Consider the following 21,746-nt stretch of genomic DNA (forward strand, 5'->3'; position numbering starts at 1 on the left):
TACCAGCATCGGCGCACGGTCGCTTCATCAAGTCAGCATCGACCACGTCACGACCTGCATCGACAGGGCCGCACTATTGCTTCTTCAAGCTGGTGTCCGTCACGCCGACCTACTTCAACTCATTGGCTGACGTCGAGGCTTCGACATCTCGGCTGGACCGGGGGCTTCGCCATCTCTTCATCAACCTACTCCGGACACTTCGGCGTCACTAGCCGACCAGGTCCGTCACGTTAGCTGAGCCGAGGGCTTTGCCTCGGCGAGTCAACCTTTACCAACATTTCCATGCCGTTGTTTTATCGCCCATCAGGCAATGGGTGTGCGGAGTGAGTCCCAATTTTGGGAATCACCTTCCTTCGGATTGCTACAACAAATAAACCAGGTGCTATTAATGCCAGTATTTTTTGCTTGTTTGGGTTCATTTTTCCCAAGGAATTATTACTCTATTTTGTCCATGATATGTACACAGGTCTATCAAATGGTGACCGCATTAACGACGATCACGTGGTGCTTCGATCAGTTTCCGTACATAGTCCGGCGAACGCCGCATCCGGAGCTCGGACCGACCTGTGAATTCAGGCTTTGCCACGCCTTTACTACATCACGCCGACGCCCTGCATCGACATTGACTTCGGCGCCAGGCCATATTTCTTCTATTCCTCACTTTGCATAAATTATTTATTATGCAACATTTTTTTATTATCATTATTACTATTATGTCTGGTTTGCACTATTTTTTGTGCACAGGAAAATGATCCGGGGACTTCGGCGTCACTCTGCCGGTCTGCATTGACCGTGCTATGTCACCACTTCGGCATGTCGAGTTCTCCGCTCCGCCACCTCGGGACCAGCTTGGGGGATGGAACCTTGCCCCGCATCAAGCTCGGACCGCGTCATCAATACCGAACACATTAACCAGCTAAGTCGCTTTCATGCTCAAAACTTTAATTTTTAACTTGTGTTTGGCTCGACCAAGCATTATACTTTTTTGGAAAAAAGTTGCTTGTAATTTTTTTCCTTGTCCAAACTTTGTTTGTGACGCATAAATTCAAATACCTTCATTTGGGGGCTTCCTTCATGAAGCTTTTCCACTTGCATATGATTATACTTGTACGGCTTCGTTCCTTGTTCGTGTATTACGCCACAATATGCACCATATTGACTTAAGCGATTTGCAAGCTGGGTTGCCTCGCTCCTGTGTTTACCCCTACATTCCCGATTGTTCGGCTAGGGAGTAAAGGGAGCACCTCTGTGATTGTCACGATCGGGTCAACCGAGCCGGACCTCAGACTGGGTGAAGCCGAAAGCTAGCGCTCTTATAGTTTTCAATGATGGTCGGCACACAACGGAACTCATGAGTACAAAAAATCTATTGCACAAGTCTCATAATAACAATGAGCACCGAAGAAAGGTATCGGTGGGGGTACTATTTTCTTCAAAGATGCTTCTTACACTTCACGGTAATATAGCATAAGTTCCCTGAGCGCGCTTTGTCTGTTACAGCCTTATGGCCTGATTGCCTAGTTATTGGAAACACCGTCGATATTCTCGACCGATGGAGTACATAACACTTTTCGGTCCTTGACTGAAGAGGGAGAAGCTGACGGTCGGTTAAGACGCGTTTAAAGTTCAGTTGAACATAGATATGATATAAGTACTTCGGTACATGCAATCATTCTTCTACCCAAGTCACTTGGGGGCTCTTAAGTTTATTTGAGCCGTTTTATAATAAGTGTTCTTCTTCTTAGTCGTTGCAAAGTTTTATTATTATTATTATTTATCACTCCTTTTTTCGACACGAGTGTGCGGTCACTAGCCGGGGAGCCTAATTTCTCTCTCAAAGCCGCTAGAGTTTAGTTTGCTAAACTGGCCTAATGAGAAGTACTCCGCCCTCGGGATAGGAGGTTGAAGCCGTAGGCTGACCCGCTCGAAGTCTTGAGATAGGATGTATCATGTTAAAGCACGACAGAAGCACTTCTTTTTTTCTAAGACCAATTTTCGGATTGGCACCGAACACTTGATCTTGTTCGGATGTCATGCTTTTATTGACGTTTCTTGGTTTTCCAAGCTTTTTGGCACTTTTAAACTATTTGTGCTTTTCCAGCATTAGTCTCGCAGTGCAACGCCGGACACCTTTAGGGATTCGGCAAAAACATTCTCAGATATTGCTATATATGCATCGGTTTCGAATTGTGTCTTCGGTCAATAGTTGGGTTGCCCGGCTCCTGCACTTGCTTCCTATGTTCTGTTTTGTTCGGCTAGGCGTGCAAAGGGAGAACCACTGCGATTGTGCTTCCAGCTCACGTGGTTAAGCACCTCAGTGGAGAAAGCCGAAAACTAACTTTCACAATAAGCGTAAACTGGTCAGCGATCCGATGACTATGTTAAATGATGGGCCGTTCATAACATTGGCCGAACTGTTTATGGCTTGACCCCGACTGTCGCCGAACACTACCGGGGGCTATTAACTGGCCTCCCAAACTAAATCCTCAATATTTTGCTCTTACATTAGAGCTGAGGTTTAATGATCATGCTTAGCATGACAACCCAAAGAAAGGAACCGATAGCGGGACTATTTTCTTTGGAAGACATTTCTTCTGTTAAACAGTAATATAACTCTCTGCGTACCTTTGTTTATAAAACCGTATGGCCAGATTGCCTTGTTTTTTGTAAATCTTTGCCCTCATAAAGGCTTTATAAAGTAGGACAAACACTCCTCGGCTACTGGCCGAGGAGGTGGAAGCCGATGGTTGGTCAACAAAGTTTTGTACAATGCGGATCCAAGCATTAATGACGTGAAGTACTTGGATACATAGAGTCATTACACATAATTTGTGATTTTACTATGGATATTGATCCTTAATTCGGCCACCCATGCCCGCATTAAGGCTCGGGGGCTACTGGGCTTCGGGCTTATTATTTACAAATATTGAAGGGGCACATTGATCCCCTGATCTGGTGTTACCACCCGACCAGTGTCTCGGGGGCTACTGCATTGCTTGTCCAATGCAGAAAATTTTATGTGCAATATAGTTTTCGAGGAGATTTTGATCCTCAGGTTGGTCGGCCGCACCCAACCTGAGTCTCGAGGACTGAGCACGCCGCTTTTAGTGTCCCGAAGTATTCTGCCGAGCTTGGACTTGATCCTCAGGCCGATTTTGCAAATCAACCTGAGTCTGAGCGGCGGTCTTACGTCATCCTTCAGGTGCATATCTCAGGTTTTAGACCGATACACACCTTGAGGGCTACTGGCTATATATCTCGGCAGAGAATAAATTGCACCAATAAAAAATATTCACAAAAATCGGCCCACATTCGGGGTGGTGCACCACCTCGGAAGCAGCCTGGCATAAAGCTCGGGCGTTAGTGGCTGGCTCCATAGAGGGCATTTCCAGCATTAAGCTCGGCTAAACTCCTTCAACTTTTTTGAACCAAGGTGATATGACACCTCGGATATAGTCCGACGTTGGAGCTGGGACACTATCCGGCGTTGGAGCTCGGATATAGTCCGACGTTGGAGCTCGGATACAGTCCGGCGTTGGAGCTTGGACATAGTCCGGCGTTGGAGCTCGGATACATTCCGGCGTTGGAGCTCGGAAGCGGTCCGGCATTGGTGCTCGGCCACAAAAGATACCTCGAATGCAGTCCGGCGTTAGAGCTCAGACGCAAGAGGACACTGCCTCCCGGGAACAACTTCAAACCCGAGGTGTGGCATAAAAATAACAAGGCATTGATAAAGGCCGGAAACTTAAAGGGGCTCCTCGGATACCCGACGTGTAAACTCGTCGAATGCATTTCGGCGATCCTCAAGATCGAAGATAAAGAAGATTTGTTGAACCAGTTTTCAAGACCGGCAACCGAAGATGAAGAACAGTTCAGAAGAATCGAGGAGCGTCCCTAACTTGAAGACCGGTTCAGGGGGCTACTGACGGTGTCCTGGACTAGGGGGGACTCATCACGTCGTCTCCCGATCTATTAGATTGGGCCGAGGACCCCCGTGGCCGTATACTCATGGGCCAGTTCGGATGGCTACCGCATACAAGGAAGATTCCACAAGACTTGGCGATCAAGACAAGGACTTCTCCCCACCGGCGTATTCGGCTAGGACTCTTGTTATCCTAGGCCTCCGGTGCATTATATAAACCGAGGCCAGGCTAGTCGATAGATATACAATATATACAACAATCATACCATAGGCTAGCTTCTAGGGTTTAGCCTCCTTGATCTCGTGGTAGATCTACTCTTGTACTACCCATATCATCAATATTAATCAAGCAGGAGTAGGGTATTACCTCCATCGAGAGGGCCCGAACCTGGGTAAAACAAAGTGTCCCCTGTCTCCTGTTACCATCCAGCCTAGACACACAGTTCGGGACCCCCTACCCGAGATCCGCCGGTTTTGACACCGACACCTAACCCTACATTTTCAAATCAAAACTAATCTACGGGACTTTTTGCTGGACACGATGATTTCAATCATGGCAAGAAACATGGAAAAGCAATGTGCTAAGAATTGGAGTGAAGGATTAGCACAATGATCAAGTTCTTACCCTAGTTCGGCGACGAACTTGCTACGGCGGCAACGGCGGTGAAGATTTCCGTTGACGGCGGCGGAGACCAGCGGCGGGAGGTCGCTGGCGATGAGAGGACGATCTGGAGACCAGAGGAGGCAGAGCAGGTTACGCGCGGGCGAAGGGGTTCGGAGAAATTTCCAAAATTTGACCCAGCGGTACATATAACCTGACCCTGTCGGTGTGACCGAGTGGAACGACTCGGTGGCACCGAGATGCAAAACTGCAAGCAGTGACTGCAACTCGGTGTGACCGAAAAGTTCTAATTGGTTGCACCAAGATTGAAAACCCTAGATCAACTTGGTGACTCGGTAGGACCGAAAAGGATTAATCAGTCAGACCAATATGCACAAAGAGGTTTTGGGGGTTTAAGTCTATGATGAATCGGGATCTCCGAGTGCTCCTCACACAGGGTGGTCTGAATCTGACTTGATCAAACTTTGTGATGTAGCATGAATAGAGTTTGAGACAAGAAAAGCATAGATAGCTAGAGGGTGTTCTTAGGCATTCTTGTCCATCCATTTGGAAAAAAGAGAAAGAGCCAAACAATCAAAGCAACAAATGGATGTCCTCGAATGAGTAAAATATGCAATCAACATGCTCACACAATAAAGTGGCAAATGAAATATGTGACAAAGAATGCACAAACATTCTAGCATCTATCAGGCAATTGGCGATGACTAGGTCATTTATATATGAGTATATTGACTTAGGAGTCAAATGAGAACATTTGATCATAGGTCATACTCATCGTTTAAGCATAAGTGGGGTTACCACTTTTACATAAACCATTGTTGTGTTCACACCATTAGAGTTGCTTTAGCTCATAGATTTGAGTAAAGCTCCCCCTAGATGTGATATTCCCCCTAAAGGGAATGAACTAAGCTTGGGTTTGTCGATGATGACTTCATGTAGGTGTTGAAGATGTAGATGCTCAATGTTGATGTAGATCATTTGGAGCAATCCTTTGGAGTGAGTTGCACTTTCAATACCTACACGGGTTAGTCCCACAAGGAACAATCAAGGATATCCATAGACATAGAGTGACGTATGCACAAGATGATGTCCATGAAATCATTAAGTTACCTTGTCCCTTGTCTTACCAACAAGAGGGTTTGTGACTCCTTGAACTAGTGCAAGATATGGAAGTAGTTTGCACTTGTCCTTGCCAGAATGATAAGAGTGAAGTATGTTGGCGGAGTCATCCTTAGGAACTCTCTAGTTCTTCTTCTTCTGGATCCACACCATCTTGATGGGAACCCTTGGAGTCGTAGTTGTACTTGATGAAGTGGAACTTGATGTAGTCTTGGGAATCCACTTGACCAAGGCCTTAGGTGCTTCTTCAAATGCATCAATTTCCTCTTGAAGCTTGTCCTTGCCTTTTCGCTTGTGGTCTTGTGGTGGAAGATCGTCTTAAGCTTGTGTTCCTTTGAAAGAAGTAGGATCATACTTCTCTTGTTGAGGAACAAACTTCGTCTTGGGGTATTGATCTTCTTCCCACTCAACTCCATTGGCATTGAACTTTCGTTCAAAACCAACACCTTGATTCTTCCGGTGTCTTCCTTACTTGCGCACAATTTCCTCAAATTGCTTACTTCCGGCAAGACTCTTGTAAACACCTTTCTCTATGATTCCCTTCAATAAGCTATTTTCTTGCTCAAGTGTAACTTGGCTAAGAGAATCGTTAGTTGAATCAAGAGAACTACTAGAAGCAACAATATTGGATTTAGCATGATTATTGTTACTACTAGATGAAGAATCTTTCTTGCTCTTGTTGTTAGATTTAACTTGTGGCATGTAAGTAGACAAGAGTAAATGCTTGGCAATGTAAGAAGAACTTTTCTTGCGAATATCATCATTGATTGCCTTTAAAAACTCATGCTCTTGCTCAAGGTTGAGCTTTTCAAAGCATAGCTTATCATGAGTCTTTAAAAGTTCTCAATGATTTTCCAAGGTAGTTTCATGAGCTAACTTTAGAGTGTTTAGTTCTTTAGTTAGACGCTCAATCTCCTTCTTATCATCATCATTCGTTTTATCTTGATTATCATGATTAATAGCATGCTCATCATAGTTTTCATCACTAGAGTTGTCAACAAGTAAATCATCATCTCCTAGCAAATCATCTTCATCACCATTGAAATCAACATACTCGGGGTGTGTTACCTTTGTACCTTTAGCCATGAAGCATCTCCCAATTCCTTCATTTGGTGAGTCAAATATGTCGTAGGAGTTGGTTGTCACAAGTGCTAGTCTGGCAACACCTTCATCTTGAGTATAATCGGAGTCGGAGTGATAACTTCTTTCGGAGTGATCGTCAGAGTCGGAGCCGGATACCCATTCACCAACATGAGCTTGATGTCTTCTTTTTGTGTAGCTCCTTGATGACTTTTCTTTTCTTTCCGAATCCTTGCTTCTCCGAGAGGGTCTCCGTTCATAACGATCATCTCTACTCCTCCTTTCTCTTGGTGGTGATTCTTCTCTTCTACTCCTTCTTTTGGGAGAATCTTCTCTTCCTTTGTAGGGGGGCGTACACTCATTGGAGTAGTGTTCGGGTCTTCCACAATCATAGCAATTACGCTCACGACTAGAAGATCTTTTGTCATTGTAGGACCTTGACTTGGAGTTTCTTTCTTTGCTTCCATTCTTGTAGAACTTGTTGAAGTTCTTCACCATTAAGCTCAATTCTTCATTGAAGATTTGTTTCTCACTTGAAGATGTGGGAGTATCACATGAGGCTTTGTAAGCACCACTTGACTTGTTGTGAAGCTCCTCCTTATCCTTGAGTGACATCTCATGAGCAACAATTCTTCCAATGACTTCCGTTCGCTTGAGATCTTTGTAGTTGGGCATCATTTGGATCAATGTGCACATGGTATCATATTTTCCATCCAAGGCTCTTAGGATCTTCTTGATGATGAATTTGTCAGTCATCTCTTCACTTCCTAAGCCGGCAATCTCATTTGTGATGAGAGCAAGCCTAGAGTACATTTCAGCGACACCTTCACCATCCTTCATTTTGAACTTGTCAAGTTGACTTTGAAGCACATCCAATTTGGATTCTTTGACGGAGTCGGTACCTTCATGCATGTCAATCAAAGTATCCCAAATTTCCTGTGCATTCTCAAGACGGCTGATTTTGTTGAATTCTTCGGGGCACAATCCGTTGAAGAGAATATCACAAGCTTGAGCATTGTATTGTAGAATCTTCAACTCTTCCGTGGTAGCTTCACGGTTCGGTTCTCTCCCATCAAAGAATTCACCTTGCAAGCCAACACACACAATAGCCCAAACGGCGGGGTTATGTCCAAGAATATGCATTTTCATCTTATTCTTCCAACTAGCAAAATTAGTACCATCAAAGTAAGGACCTCTACGGTGGTAATTTCCCTCACTAGACGCCATACTCTCCTAGGTTGTGAAACCAAGGCTATGACCACCAAAAGCTATGGAAATCAAAGCACATGGAGACCACACTTGTAGGATCGGAAGTATGTCTAGAGGGGGGGTTGATTAGACTACTTGACCAAATAAAAATCTAGCCTTTTCCCAATTTTAGTTCTTGGCAGATTTTAGCAGCTTAGCACAAACAAGTAATCAACCTACACATGCAATTCTAAGAGTATAGCAGCGGAATGTAAAACAATTGCAGATGAAGGTAAAATTATGAGTTTGAGGGAGAAAACGCAATGTTGACACGAAGATTTTTGGCGTGGTTCCGATAGGTGGTGCTATCATACATCCATGTTGATGGAGACTTCAACCCATGAAGGGTAACGGTCGCGCGAGTCCACAGAGGGCTCCACCCACGAAGGGTCCACGAAGAAGCAACCTTGTCTATCCCACCATGGCCGTCGCCCACGAAGGACTTGCCTCACTAGGGTAGATCTTCACTAAGTAGGCGATCTCCTTGCCCTTACAAACTCCTTGGTTCAACTCCACAATCTTGTTGGAGGCTCCCAAGTGACACCTAGCCAATCTAGGAGACACCACTCTCCAAGAAGTAACAAATGGTGTGTTGATGATGAAATCCTTGCTCTTGTGCTTCAAATGATAGTCTCCCCAACACTCATCTCTCTCTCATAGGATTGGATTTGGTAGAAAGAAGATTTGAGTGGAAAGCAACTTGGGGAAGGCTAGAGATCAAGATTTATGTGGTTGGAATGGAATATCTTGACCTCAACACAAGTGTAGGTAGTTCTCTCTCAGAAAATGTGTATTGGAAGTGTAGGCATATTCTGATGGCTCTCTCCACGAATGAAGAGTGGGTGAAGGGGTATATATAGCCTCCACACAAAATCTAACCGTTACACACAAATCACCAAACTCGGTGGGACCGAATCATTAAACTCGGTGGGACCGATTTAGTTCAAAATGTGAACGTTAGGATTCTCGGTGGGACCGACATGTCAACTCGGTGGGACCGATGTCATTAGGGTTAGGGCATAACGTAATCTCGGTGAGACCGACTACACAAACTCGGTGAGACCGATTTTGGTAATAGCCAAACAGAGAGTTGGTCTGCCAAACTCGGTGGGATCGATTCGCTCTTTCAGCTGGACCAAAATGTTATGAAAGGAAACATAGAGTTTGCATTGCAATCTTGGTGGGACCGATTGCTCTTCTCGGTTAGACTGAAACGTTACGAAGGGAAACAGAGAGTTTGCAACCCCATCTCGGTGAGACCGAGATCCCTATCGGTGAGACCGAATTGATTAGGGTTTCTGGGAGTGGCTATGTCAACTGAACTCGGTGGCTCCGGATGAGAAACTTCGGTGGGGCCGAGTTGGAATTTTTGGTTTAGGACATATGTGGAAGTGAGAAAGTAGTGGAGGGTTTTGGAGCATACCACTAAGCATTTTGAGCAAGATTCTCATTAAGCAACACCTCATCCCTTCTTAATAGTATTGGATTTTCCTATAGACTCAATGTGATCTTGGATCACTAAAATAGAAAATGTAGAGTCTTGTGCTTTGAGCTTGAGCCAATCCTTTGTCCCCAGCATTTTGAAGGGTCCACTTTCTAATCCATGCCATGCCAAACATTGAGCTTTCTTGAAATATTTATCTTGGAATAGCATTAGCTCAATGAGCTATATGTTGTTAGGAATTACCAAAACCACCCAGGGATAGTTGCACTTTCAACAGTAAGACGCACGAATATAGTACTTAAAGGTAGAAAATGAGCTCATAGACCTTACCACATTCTTGGTTCGGGACCAGTACAGAACAAGGCATTCCCAGTCATCATCCAGTAAATGAGTATCAGGAGAACGTAAGGGGATTTTATGAGTTTCTTTGCTGGTGAAGTACGTTTTCTTCAGGTAATTCCGATACTGCCACCAAGCATTCTTGATATAGCAGAGGTATTAGCACAGTTTACCTCATCCCGAGTTTCCAAATCAGTCCTTCTCTATAGAGAAAAATGGGAAAATTTGCTGTATTATAACCATCATGGAGGTAGGATGTATGGGACAAAGCAAAGTAATTGCCATGAATAGCATTACTTACACATAACTCCTGGACAAACACCTGCAACTGGCATTTTCCTTCATCTTCAGTATAATATTTCCAAGATGGGAAGATATGTACATACGATTTAACAACATCAAATGCGATAGATGCTAAACTACGACTAGCTGGTTGTGCTTCCTCCACAGGAATAGGTGTACTAACTGGTGGAGTTGGGGTTCACCATGGTAGTACTGGCCCTTTGGGCACTGGAGCTGCCTTACTAACTGCTCTTGTTTGGGAGCTCTGTGGTGGAGATGGTGCTGTGTCAAGAGGAACTGGGTTACTATCTGCTGGGGTGGGGGTTAGATTGGGTGAAGCTGGTTCTCTGTCCATCGCAGTAGGGGTAAAATCTGTGAGAGTTTGGGTTATGTGTGCTAGGGCTGGTTCTCGTGCATGTACAACCGGGGTGCTATCTCCACCCAGAGGTAGCACTGTTTTATTTGAAGACCGTGTTTTTAGTCCGCTAGATGCTGGCATCACCCGTTCCAATTCAAATGGCTGATAAATAGGAAACATAGTTGAATGTACAGACATTGTATGAGAGACAGATGCAATAGATAGTGTGAAAAAAGAGGTCATGAAATAGTTGACATGTATATTGTTTAACTAAAACGGATAGCATGACATAATTTCACATATATGGTGTCTATCTAAACTGGATAGCATAGCATAACATAATTCAAAGATATGATGAATAACTAAACAAGATCGCATGACATAATTCACCTACATGTTATCTAAGTAATCAGGATCACATCATTTAATTCACATATGTGATTTATATGCTAAACAGAGGGCATTAGATATGATGTCTGAACTAAGAACATGGTGTTGAATATTGTGTATATGATGTCTAATCTATGCAATGCAAGACACCATATGCATGATATGAGCAGTATAACCGTGCCAAGTTAGAGCATACACCTCGGTGGGGGAGTAGGACTGGCCTTGTTTTCACTCCAAATTTTTCAATCTCCCACCCAAATGGCTGATTCACAGGAAGAGTAGTTTAATGTACAAACATTGTCGACAAATGGAAATGTAATGAATAAAAGAATGGGCAAGATATCATTCAAATATATGATGCCCGGTTAAACAGGATGGCATTGCATATTTCACGTATATTATGGCTGGCTAAAAGACATGAGATTGCACAATTCCCATATATGATATGGAAACTAAACAGGTGGCATTACAGAACATGTCTAAACTAAGCAGATGGCATATATGATGTCAAAAGTAGGCACTACAAGGCAACATATGCATGATATGACTAACATCATCATGCCAAGGTAGAGCAAACACCTTGGGGGGGGGGGTAAATAGGAGTGGTCAGCGGCGTCTGAATCCGCCTCAGAACATATATCTTCCTCTGGATTACAATCTGGAGAGGGGTGGGGAGGGTTTTCCATTGAACCCACCATGGAGCGATGTCTGCATGACATTGTATTTCTGTGCAAAACTCTTCTCTTTTTCTCTACATGTTCAACATGACTGTGTACAATATCTGACATGCATATGAAAAAAATATGGTGAGATTATGTAAGGAGAGCATGTAGGAATTTAGAGTGATGGTACCAACCAGTGGATGGATCCAAAAATAATGATAGCAGGCTGATGATTGCTTTAATTTAATAAAAAGACAGATGATTGTTGCTTTACTATTTGTTTCCCACCCAAGTCATAGGCATACCCTAGGTGAACTAGATATTAGACAGAGATACTATTCATTGCTTCCTCGATATGTGCCCCACAACTAATTTAGAACTCAACTTTGAACATTAATTTGGACCTGACTTGGAGTCCAAGAGGTGAACAGGACGATAAAGTAGCAGGTAATTTTAAGCAATGCATAACATAAGCAAAATTAAAAGAGTGCGACCTCTCTTGTGGACCCGTGTACTCCTCAGGTTCATCTGCTGAGTCAATGATGGTGATGCCGTTGCGGTGGGTACCGACAGCAGGGAAGGAGATCTGAGGCGGCAAAAGATGGTCAAGAGTCGTGATGTCTGGTTTGGTGGATGTTTCTGTCGATAGAGCACCTCAGGTGAGGTGGACGACGTCGCGGCAGGAGCAGGACAAACCACACAAAGTTCCCTTCGACACCTACCTGTAACTGAAGTAATTTTGTAAGGGCTCATTTGGCTTGCATGATTCTAAAAATGCAGGGTTAGGAAAAGCACCAGAATAGGATAGGAATGCACATGGTAAACAGAGCATTTGTAAACACAAGATTTCTGTCAACTTGGTGTTTGGTTTACAGGAATTGGAAGAGTAGAGGAATGCAAAGAAACATGGCCAAAATAAAGTGAAACCATATGAAAGCGTGTACAGTTAGAATGTTATTCTGTCACTAATGCACTTGGTCTTGTTTTCATGCATAGGATTTTGAAAAGTAGGTCCAGGTGGATGTTTTGCTTCATTCCTTTCAACAAAATGCATGAATAATTTAACAGTAGAGTGCCATTGGAAAAATTCCCTATTGCTATGTTTTTCCGTCGAACCAAAATAGCCCTAATGGATCGACATGAATGTATAGTAATAAGTGATGCAACAAGTGTACAACCTCTTTGCCGTGGCCGTTTCGACCTCAGCATCATTGGGTTGGTCGCTGAAGCAGTTGAGGCAGAGGTGGCTGTCGGAGGTGTGGAGGAAGATCTGAGGAATCTGTAGATGGCGTCCAGGGCACTGCTCTGTTGTGATGGATCGTTCTATCGTTGGAGAAGCCCCGATGAGCCGTAAGACGTCAAGGCTGAAGCAGCACAAGACAACCATCGTCAATCTCAAGTGGGATTCTAATAGCATCTCCAATAGATGATGTAAAAAAGATGTAAAATTTACATCACCAAAAACCACCTGACTACAACAGATGAGGTAAAAACTGTTGACTCTGAACTTAACTGTGAAACTGAAATTTACTGTGGAATCTGAATGTTACTATCGAAACTGAACGCAATGGTAGCAGAGAGGCACTTGACATGTAGTTTAGGGAGGGCCTGCAGTTCATCTTCAACCTGCACCCCCCTGAGCCGCCAGCCACCACCGGCCGAACCGCCGGCCCTAGCACCACCTCGCCGCCCCAAAACAACTCCCTACCGCCGGTCCGCCGCCGCCCCGGCCCACCCTATAGGCCCCCCGCCCCACCCTGAACCCCAAGATAGATAGTGGGGTACCTCTCCGGCGAGCCCCCGTCCCCGCTGCGGGTGGTTCTTCCTTAACTCCAGCATGCCCCCACCCCCTGAAAATCGACTGACCCAAAAGTCGATTCAGTCGACTGAAGTGTAGCTAAATCGGAGCAGAGCAGCAGCACAAGCGAGGGGGAGAGCAGCAGCAGCAGCGCGAGCGAGCGAGAGCCGGAGTAGCAGCAGCTGGGCGAACGAGCGATCGAGCGAGAGCCGGAGCAGTAGCAGTAGCGCGAGCAAGCAAGCGAGAGCCGGAGCAGCAACAGCAGGTCCGGCTGGTATGGACGCCGCCGCCGAAGGGGCCTCGCACTGGGGGAGAGCCGTTGTGGAGATGTCGCCCGCGGCGCCGGATTCAAGGTAGCCGCTCCATGGGGTGCGGGATGGAGCACCGTAGGCGAAGGGAGGTCGAGCTAAGGAGAAGGTGCGATGCGATGAGTGTACAACCTCTTTGGTGGCGCCGAGTAGGCCCCGGCTTCGTCCGAGGAGTCGGTGAGGATGCTGCGGTTCCGGTGGAGCAGGTTAAGGCGGCGCTGTGGGGATGGAGCAGCCGCGATAGATGAGGCGTTCATCGGAGCAGCTCCTTGGAGGTGGAGGATGGGGCGGCTGAACCGGTGGGACGATGAGATGGACGACGGATCCTCATCCAGGGAGGTGGACGAGGGACGTCGAGCTGTTGCGGTGAACGACGTTGTCGGGGAAGAGGCTTCGGCTGGGCAGCGGTGAGGTGGCGAACGAAGGAGGGTGGGGTTTCACGGCTGGAGCGGAGAGGTTATGGCGGCCTGGGATTTCGAATGACAAAAAGGAGGTGATGGGAGGGGGTGAACCATGACTTAGGGATGCGCTTGTCCAAAATGTAGGGTGTGTTACAAAAGTACCCCCACCGATTTGAACTAGCGGCCCTTTCGGATCAGGGTTAGAAGGGGGATTTCGTGTGTCGGGATTTGGCAGCTGGAGGGAGTTTTCACGTGCGTTGTAATTTCGGGATAGAAAAGCGCGGGTTGTGAAGGCGTCAGTTTTGGGAGCACGATATCTGAATTTTTGGGATATAACAAGGCGCCGGTTGAATTTTAGGTACAAGCCTAACGTGTAATATTGTACTTGTACGTACCAAATCAATTCGCACTTCCCTCAGCCAAAAAGAAAACGAAAAAATAAAACTATTCACACCACACAAAGAGAGAGTCTTGCCCTGTTTTACTATAAAAATGCTATTTAAAGCTACTCATACCAACAATTTAGTGCAATTAAATGCTATTCGGTAGTATGAATCCATGTTATGTCCAATTAATTTTTTTCACCTGCTATATAATACATGTAACCTACTCATACCAATATTTTAGTGCATTCCAAATGTCTATACTACTGCTGCAATTCGAACTGAATTTGAATTCGTTTCTCTATTTCAACACAAACCAAAATGCTGCTGAAACGTGAAATCCATGCACCAACAAGTTCCAGTTCATAAGCAATGAAAAAGCAGAGTATATGGGAGGATAGTGGCTAAACTATTCACTTGAGGAGAGTGGGAAGTGACTAGTCCGATAGGAGAAGAGCGGAAGTGCGATCTTTCGATCCAATCTACGTCGACTAAAATAGTTGTCGTACGGCTTCTTTTTCTTCTTTTGTCAATGATCGGTGACAATGAATGCTACGAATGTTCGCTTCCACTAATGTCATATAAGAATTGTGAGGTGCCCATAGCTTCCCGGAAAGAAGAAGAGTCATTGTCATTTCCTGACCGATATGAATGCACATATTTACCCTCGCCTCGGGAAATACCACCAGTAGAGTCTGCAGATCTACAATCATGATTGTTGCCAACTTCAACCATCGTTCGTGTATTACCTTAATAACACACCACATGATTACTATAGATATAGATATGAACTATGTGTACTACATGAACTCGAATTCTATTTTTTTGAATACACTTGATGTTGATTCCAAATAATAGTACATTTGATGTACTAACTATATATTCATAATCTAAACCATGTTCCATACGTGTACACCGTGTTTATCACACATAGTATAGTGCCCCGCCCCTACATTATGACAAGTATTTAGACCTGAGCTACAAAAGCCACACATTAGCCCAAACTATGATCAATGTTCTATATGTTATATGTAGTACTAGCAAGATGCCCATGCGTTCCACAGAACATCAACATGATCAAGGGGAGGCCTAATTTGCAAATATGGAGAGGGGTGTGGGTATCTTTTTTCAAAATTGCCATAGGTTCCTTCCTATTCGTCAGATATAAATTAGACGGCCTATATTGCAGGATGGCACCATCATCAATAACTCTGTTTTTATAAGAGTAGAGATAAAATATATTATATGTAGTATAACATGTTCATAACCACACCATGTGTACCACCGTTATATATATTCACACATGCGTCGGTTTAAAACACTATGATAAATTCTTCAAATATCCGAATTCGCTTTTTATAATGAAGTATGATCTCTATTCGTCTTTTACACCCACACAATCTTCTTATCTTTGTAGCTAGCCAGCGCTAACTTTCTCTCGTGCATGCAGATGCCTGCATCCCTCTCACCCTCCCTCAGCATTCTCTAGCTCCATCGTGCAAATTCGTCTTTTCACTTTAGGTCGTTCACCCACGGTGTGTGTAGGCCCCCAGCTCCTTCTTTACGGCACACATCGATCGATATGCCTCTCTAGCCAGGTGTGCCTAGCACAAACACAAGCTTCCCCTCTTCTCTTATCACCGTCCATGCCTCACTCCCACCACTCTTTTCATCGATCTCGTACTCGCACACTCCTTCCCCCTCGATATAGTATGACTCTCGCACCACCTCCTAGATGCATCCCTCTCTCTCTATCCTTCTCCTCGTGCCTCATTTGCTTCTAACACACACATGCATGCATGTATACCGATCGATCTCCCAACATATACCTAGGTCGACTTTAACTATTCCCCCCCATCGATCGACGTACCTCACAAGTTATGTCTCTCCTTTCTTTGACAAAGGACGATTGATCTTCCTATGTAGTTATGTTTGCTTACCACAACCATATATTCCCCCCCTCATCATTCGTGCATGCCTCCTGACCCGTCTCTCACACGCACATGCACAGACAGGCAGCCATCCCCTCTCTTATTGATATTGCAGGTGTGCCCTCCGGTTGTCTAGCAAGCCTATCCCACCATTTGTTAGAAGCAACTCCACTACCATCCCCTCCAACACTCTAGCTCCGTCTATCTCCCAACCTTATTCCTTTCCTACACATATGCATGGATGCCAATCGATCTCCCTTAATACATGAGGTAGATCAATCTCCCTTAATACGTGAGGTAGGCCTCTCTCCTCCTCCACACATATACCAACCATTGTACCTCTATAGTTAATTAGGCCTCCCTCCCCACCCCCACCACACACCAATAGTCGAGCGCTGTAGGTAGGTATCCATGCCACAGAGACAAACCACACCTGTCCCCCTCTCTCGTTCTAGTAGGCCAGCCACTCTATATCTTTGACGTGGGCACACACAAATTCGATGGCACTCTTTATCGACCGCACACGCACACACACACATCATCCCTCTCTTCGATTCTATGGACACCTCAAGTCGATGATACCTCCACTCTCTTCTCGTGGATCGCCCCCTCTATATATATGATATATCCAGGACTCTATTTCACACACATTGCATATGTTACATTTTTTGATTGACCCCCCCTCTCCTAAAAAAAACTCTCACGAACCCACACACTATATCTCTCTACGTTTGTATCTCTCTCACACAACCCCACGTAGGTGGTGTACGTATACAAGAAGAGAATAGGTGCACCGTGCACACGTACTCATGCTTCATGCCCAGCCACACCCGCGCGGGTACACGGTGGAGCTCATTTCTGTACGAAATGGCAGCCCACGTGCTAATTTGAACGCGTGTAGCGGTTGTTTACCTACGGAGGTCGTGTACCATGCGTGCACGAAACAAAGTTCGACTTGATGCATTGGCGCGCTATTTTTAAATAAAGTTATATCGCTCAATGGCACGTACACAGAATATAAAACGATATTTATGGAGAAAAAGGTAGTCCGCTCCACTATATACAATGGAGCATCCCTGCCTGGTTTGTCTCTCTTCAGAGTATCTCACAAAAGGCTGCGGTGGCCTCTCTCTCCTCACCATTGGTCACTATTCCGGCCGCATCCCATCCGCCGTCGAAAAGGGAGGACGTGCATCATTTCTCCGTTCGACGGCGTCGAGGCAGCATGTCCCGATCTGCGGTACACGCCGTTCTCTCTCACCAAGCTCCGGCGCGGTAGGGCCTACACCACCTGCTCGCTGTCGCAGTATGGGCAGATTCCGCCCGCCGCCGCTCACCTAGTTACATCCCGACGACCTCCAGGTATCCCCTCCGGCCTTGCTCCACTGCCCGTCTTCCCACGTCGCTGCATGTGGATCTTCCATAGTTCTTTGCACAAAACGTAGCTCGTCCGACGTACTTTCCATATTGCAATCTCGTCCTCACACCATTTTAGACAAACACAACCGTGTTGTTATCTTCCCTTAGGACAAGGAATATGCTTCTTTTTTGTCGTCGCAACTGTCATCAACAATATTTGTCTTTTTACAAATTTCAAATGGGCATATTTTAGATTGTAGATTCACTAATTTTGCTTCGTATGTGTACTCCCTCCGTTCCTAAATATTTGTCTTTCTAGAGATTTCAACAAGTGACTACATACGGAGCAAAATGAGTGAATCTACACTCTAAAATATGTCTATATACATCTGTATGTAATAGTCCATTTGAATCTCTAAAAAGACAAATATTTGAGTAGTCACTCGTTGAAATCTCTAAAAAGACAAATACTCCAGAGTATATTTAAGAACCGAGGGGGTAGTGCACAGCCGCATGGGAGACTCAGATCGGTCGTTGCGCCACATTAATAGTGAGTAATGAGCAGTCAAATCATAAGCCCCACCTTTCCCACTGTAAGTTGCTCGGAAGAAGCAACCATCAATACGCTCTTCTTTGAATCCGCTCATACTACTCCATTCGTCACTGTTTATAGAGTGCACTTCAGAAAAAGAGAAAATCTCTGGGACCAAGGCGACTAGCGATCGGCCTGAAAAATAGCATTGGTAGTTATAGCACGGCGTCTATTACTAGAGAAAATAATGCGTACACACATGCATGAAGTGCTTCCACCCCGGGTACACACATGCATGCACATACTCCAATCCGTAGTACTACATCGAGAGAAAATTGCGGTTACCACGCCCTAATTAATTGAGCATTAAACCAAACGCGTCTAAAGTCTCTCTGGTGGTGGAAATGCATTGAGAGAAATGCATCATAATTAAGCGCGCCCTGTAAACTATGACGGAGGGAGGAGTAGTATGAAGGTGCAAAACCAAGTATGCGTATGGCCAGTCGGTCAACACACCTCCTCTTGGCATATCACTGACATGTGGGACCGGAGTGTGAGCAAACCGATCTCAATTGACGGCAAAATGGCCAACCCGCCGTTCCTTGAGAGAGACGAGGAGCGAGAACACACAGACGGGCCCGCATGGAGGCCAAGATATATTCGAGCATGGTTGATCGATATCATCATTACATGTTGGGCTGCCGTTTTCCGCCCTTCTCCGGAATAAATGTGTACTTTATCAGAGATTAAAAAAAAGAGTACAGAGGCTCCACCATGCGGTTCTAGTAGTAGTACTACTCGTACTACAAAACCTTGCGCTTGGCTCTTCGCCTCTTCGTGAAGTCGAACAATGATGGTACTCTGCATGTTCGGTACTACAGTGTATGCCTCTGGCAATCTGACACCAAATGAACTGATGCATGTCCACCGCCTGGGCAAGGGTACGTTGCATTAGTCAAAAGGCATAAGCGAGCTTCACCTTGTCCTACAAGCTTCTCCTCGTTCTGCGAGTTGACGGGACACACCAAAAAGTAGTGCTAGTCCATACTCCCTCCTTTCTGGTTAATATGGCTTAATCTTTTTTGTGGGTAAATGAGAGAGCTTTATTCATATATAAGCATTCTTTCGACAATAAGCCAAGACACTGGTCACTAGGAAGCGAGGTACCCCGCAAAAAAGAAGTAGGAAGCGTGGTGTTTCATCAAGCCAGCTCTCGGCCACATTCAAAGTGCAGCAAGCACGGTTCACACAAAGATGCGCCGCAAGGTTTGCTCACCTGTTTACATGCCGAATAACAAAAAAAGAGGAAATATTACCGAGCGCTCCTATTTGTAACAGGATATGAGCCAGAATTAAGCGAGAATTGTGGCGAGTGTTCCATGCAATCAACTTCCACTATCACATGCGAGAACCCTCGAAGAGAACCAAATATGTTGAAGATTGCTTTATCACATTTTAAAAATATAATAAGAGTGCAGATGCTCCTCCATCTGGTTCCTAGTACTAACTCTATAGACTATAGTAGTAGTACTAGTACTAGTAAACTTTGCGCTTGGCTGTTCGCCTCTTCGGGAAGTGCAACAATAATAGTACTACTAGTATAGTGTATGCTTCTGGCAATCTGACACCGAATTAACTGTTGCACATCCACCGCCTGAGCGAAGGACAGCTTGCATTAGTCAAAAGTTTCTCCTTGTCCTGCGAGCCACCGCGTGCAAACTTCTCCCGTCCTGCAAGCTTCTCCTTGTTCAGCAAATTGACGGGACACATCAAAGTAATGCTAGTCCATACTGCCTCCTCTCCGGTTAATATGGCTTAATTTCAAACGAGATAAATACACTATCTGTCACTGTATATTTGTAAAAATACGGTCAGTGGAATTCATAATACGCTCATTGCGCTCAATATATACATTTTTCGGTGTTTATGTGGTCACTAGCTCACCCTGGCTGAGTATGTGTGTGCATGCATGTGTAGGTTGAGCACTTGAGCGTGACCGTGTGTGTTCCGTCGTGTGCTCGGACATGCATGCATTAGGGCGTCGTGCGCGTTTTTGCGTCCATGTGTACGTGTGACTATTGCATACACGTAGGGGGAGTATGTGTAGGGGCCACTAAAGGAGCAATCAAATCACACAGTAAGTTAGTCGGAAGAAGCAACCATCATTTCACTCTTCAATGACATGTACGCAATATAAAATGGTTGATATGGAGAGAAAAATAAAACCACTATATATACACTAGCAGGAGCCTAAGCTACAAGCCTGCTTGCTTGGGTTGCTCTCTTCACAAGCATAGAACGACGGTGGCCACACCGCTGGTCACATATCCGGCCTGATCCCGCAGCTGGGGGAAGGGAACAATGTTGTGCGTAGACGCGGTCGACATCGGCGAGGGAGAAAATCCACATTCGGTGCGTCCCAATTGGGGGTCATCGCGGTATGGCCGATGCCGCGTCCCAACCGCCCTTCTAGCTACAACCCGACGTCTGTTTCAAAAATATTAGTGCATGTCAACAAAAATTCTGTTTCGTTTTGGAAAAAGCATATAAGCTGTTACTTCTTACCCAAAGGATCTTTATATCCAACAGACACAAAATATCCATTCGACTATTCAAAATTACTTTCACTGCTGATCTGATGTCGAGGTAATTGCTGCATCGCCACCAAAACCCACCATCTCTTAAGCTAAAGTAGACCGAGCTAACCCCTATATTAGCATATTACTAAGATAAACAGAAGGCACTGTAGAATCATTTAGGATGTGAGCTTGTCAATCTGAATATGGAGGGACACCAGCTTAGCCCTGGCCAGCAGCTTGGGCGGAACTGTGAAGAAGGTCAGCTCCTGCACGGCGACGTTGCCGGGATCCCTGCTGCTTGTCACCTCCATTTCCACCTTGACGGCGTCGGTCCTGCCTTTGGGCTCCCCCGGCGGGCCGTTCGCCCACAACTTGGCCACGTAGTGCTGCAGTGGGGACGCCCTTGCTCTGATGCAGACGACCGACACAGTGATAGGCGCGCCGATGTCGAGCACGCCGCCGACCAAGAAAAACGCGCGGTCCTCCTCCTCCGCGAACAGCAAGAGCCGTGGCTCCGACAGTGGCACTTGCAGCTGGAGCGCCTTGCCGTACTGGATCCTGTGCACGGGCATGGGATGCACGGTGCTGATGTGGTGGGAGAGCACCGGCGGCGGGCCTTCGTAGCTGCAGACAGGCACGGGGCATTTGCAGGGCACGAGCGGACACACGCTCTGGTGATCGGCGAGCTTGTGGTAAGTGACATAGAGCCCACAGCCTTCATGCGGGCACTCCACCCTCACCGAGGAGAGGACGACGTCCACCATCGTGTTCCGCACGTCGAAGCCACCGCCGAGCTCGCACTTCTAGCACTGCTACTGGTTCCTGGAGCGCTCGACGCGGCAGTCCGCGCAAGCCAGGTGCCCTCCCTTGCACTTCACAAATAAATCGAACAACACATCAATCAAGAAACCCGCACCTTGCTCGATCAGCCGAACGGACGAGGTGTATTCAAACCTCATACACTGGAGGCTTCAAGGGGCGGAGGCACA

The 21,746-nt window shown here is 45.7% G+C and overlaps 1 protein-coding gene across 1 annotated transcript; it reads right to left on the minus strand.

Moving 5' to 3' along the window:
• Positions 1-20,933: 20,933 nt before the first annotated feature.
• On the minus strand, positions 20,934-21,521 carry LOC125508549 (E3 ubiquitin-protein ligase SINA-like 10). Its single transcript, XM_087524125.1, has one exon. It carries the CDS (start codon positions 21,519-21,521, stop codon positions 20,934-20,936), a length of 588 nt encoding a protein of 195 aa, XP_087380251.1.
• Between the last annotated feature and the right edge of the window lie 225 nt (positions 21,522-21,746).

This window comes from Triticum urartu, chromosome 5A, assembly GCF_056163025.1.
Source record: "Triticum urartu cultivar PI428250 chromosome 5A, HENAU_Tu73, whole genome shotgun sequence".
In the NCBI taxonomy this organism is placed as follows: domain Eukaryota; kingdom Viridiplantae; phylum Streptophyta; class Magnoliopsida; order Poales; family Poaceae; genus Triticum; species Triticum urartu.

Excerpts from the sequence above, each read along its gene's own strand:
- LOC125508549 (XM_087524125.1), bottom strand. The coding sequence starts at position 21,521 with ATGGTGGACGTCGTCCTCTCCTCGGTGAGGGTGGAGTGCCCGCATGAA.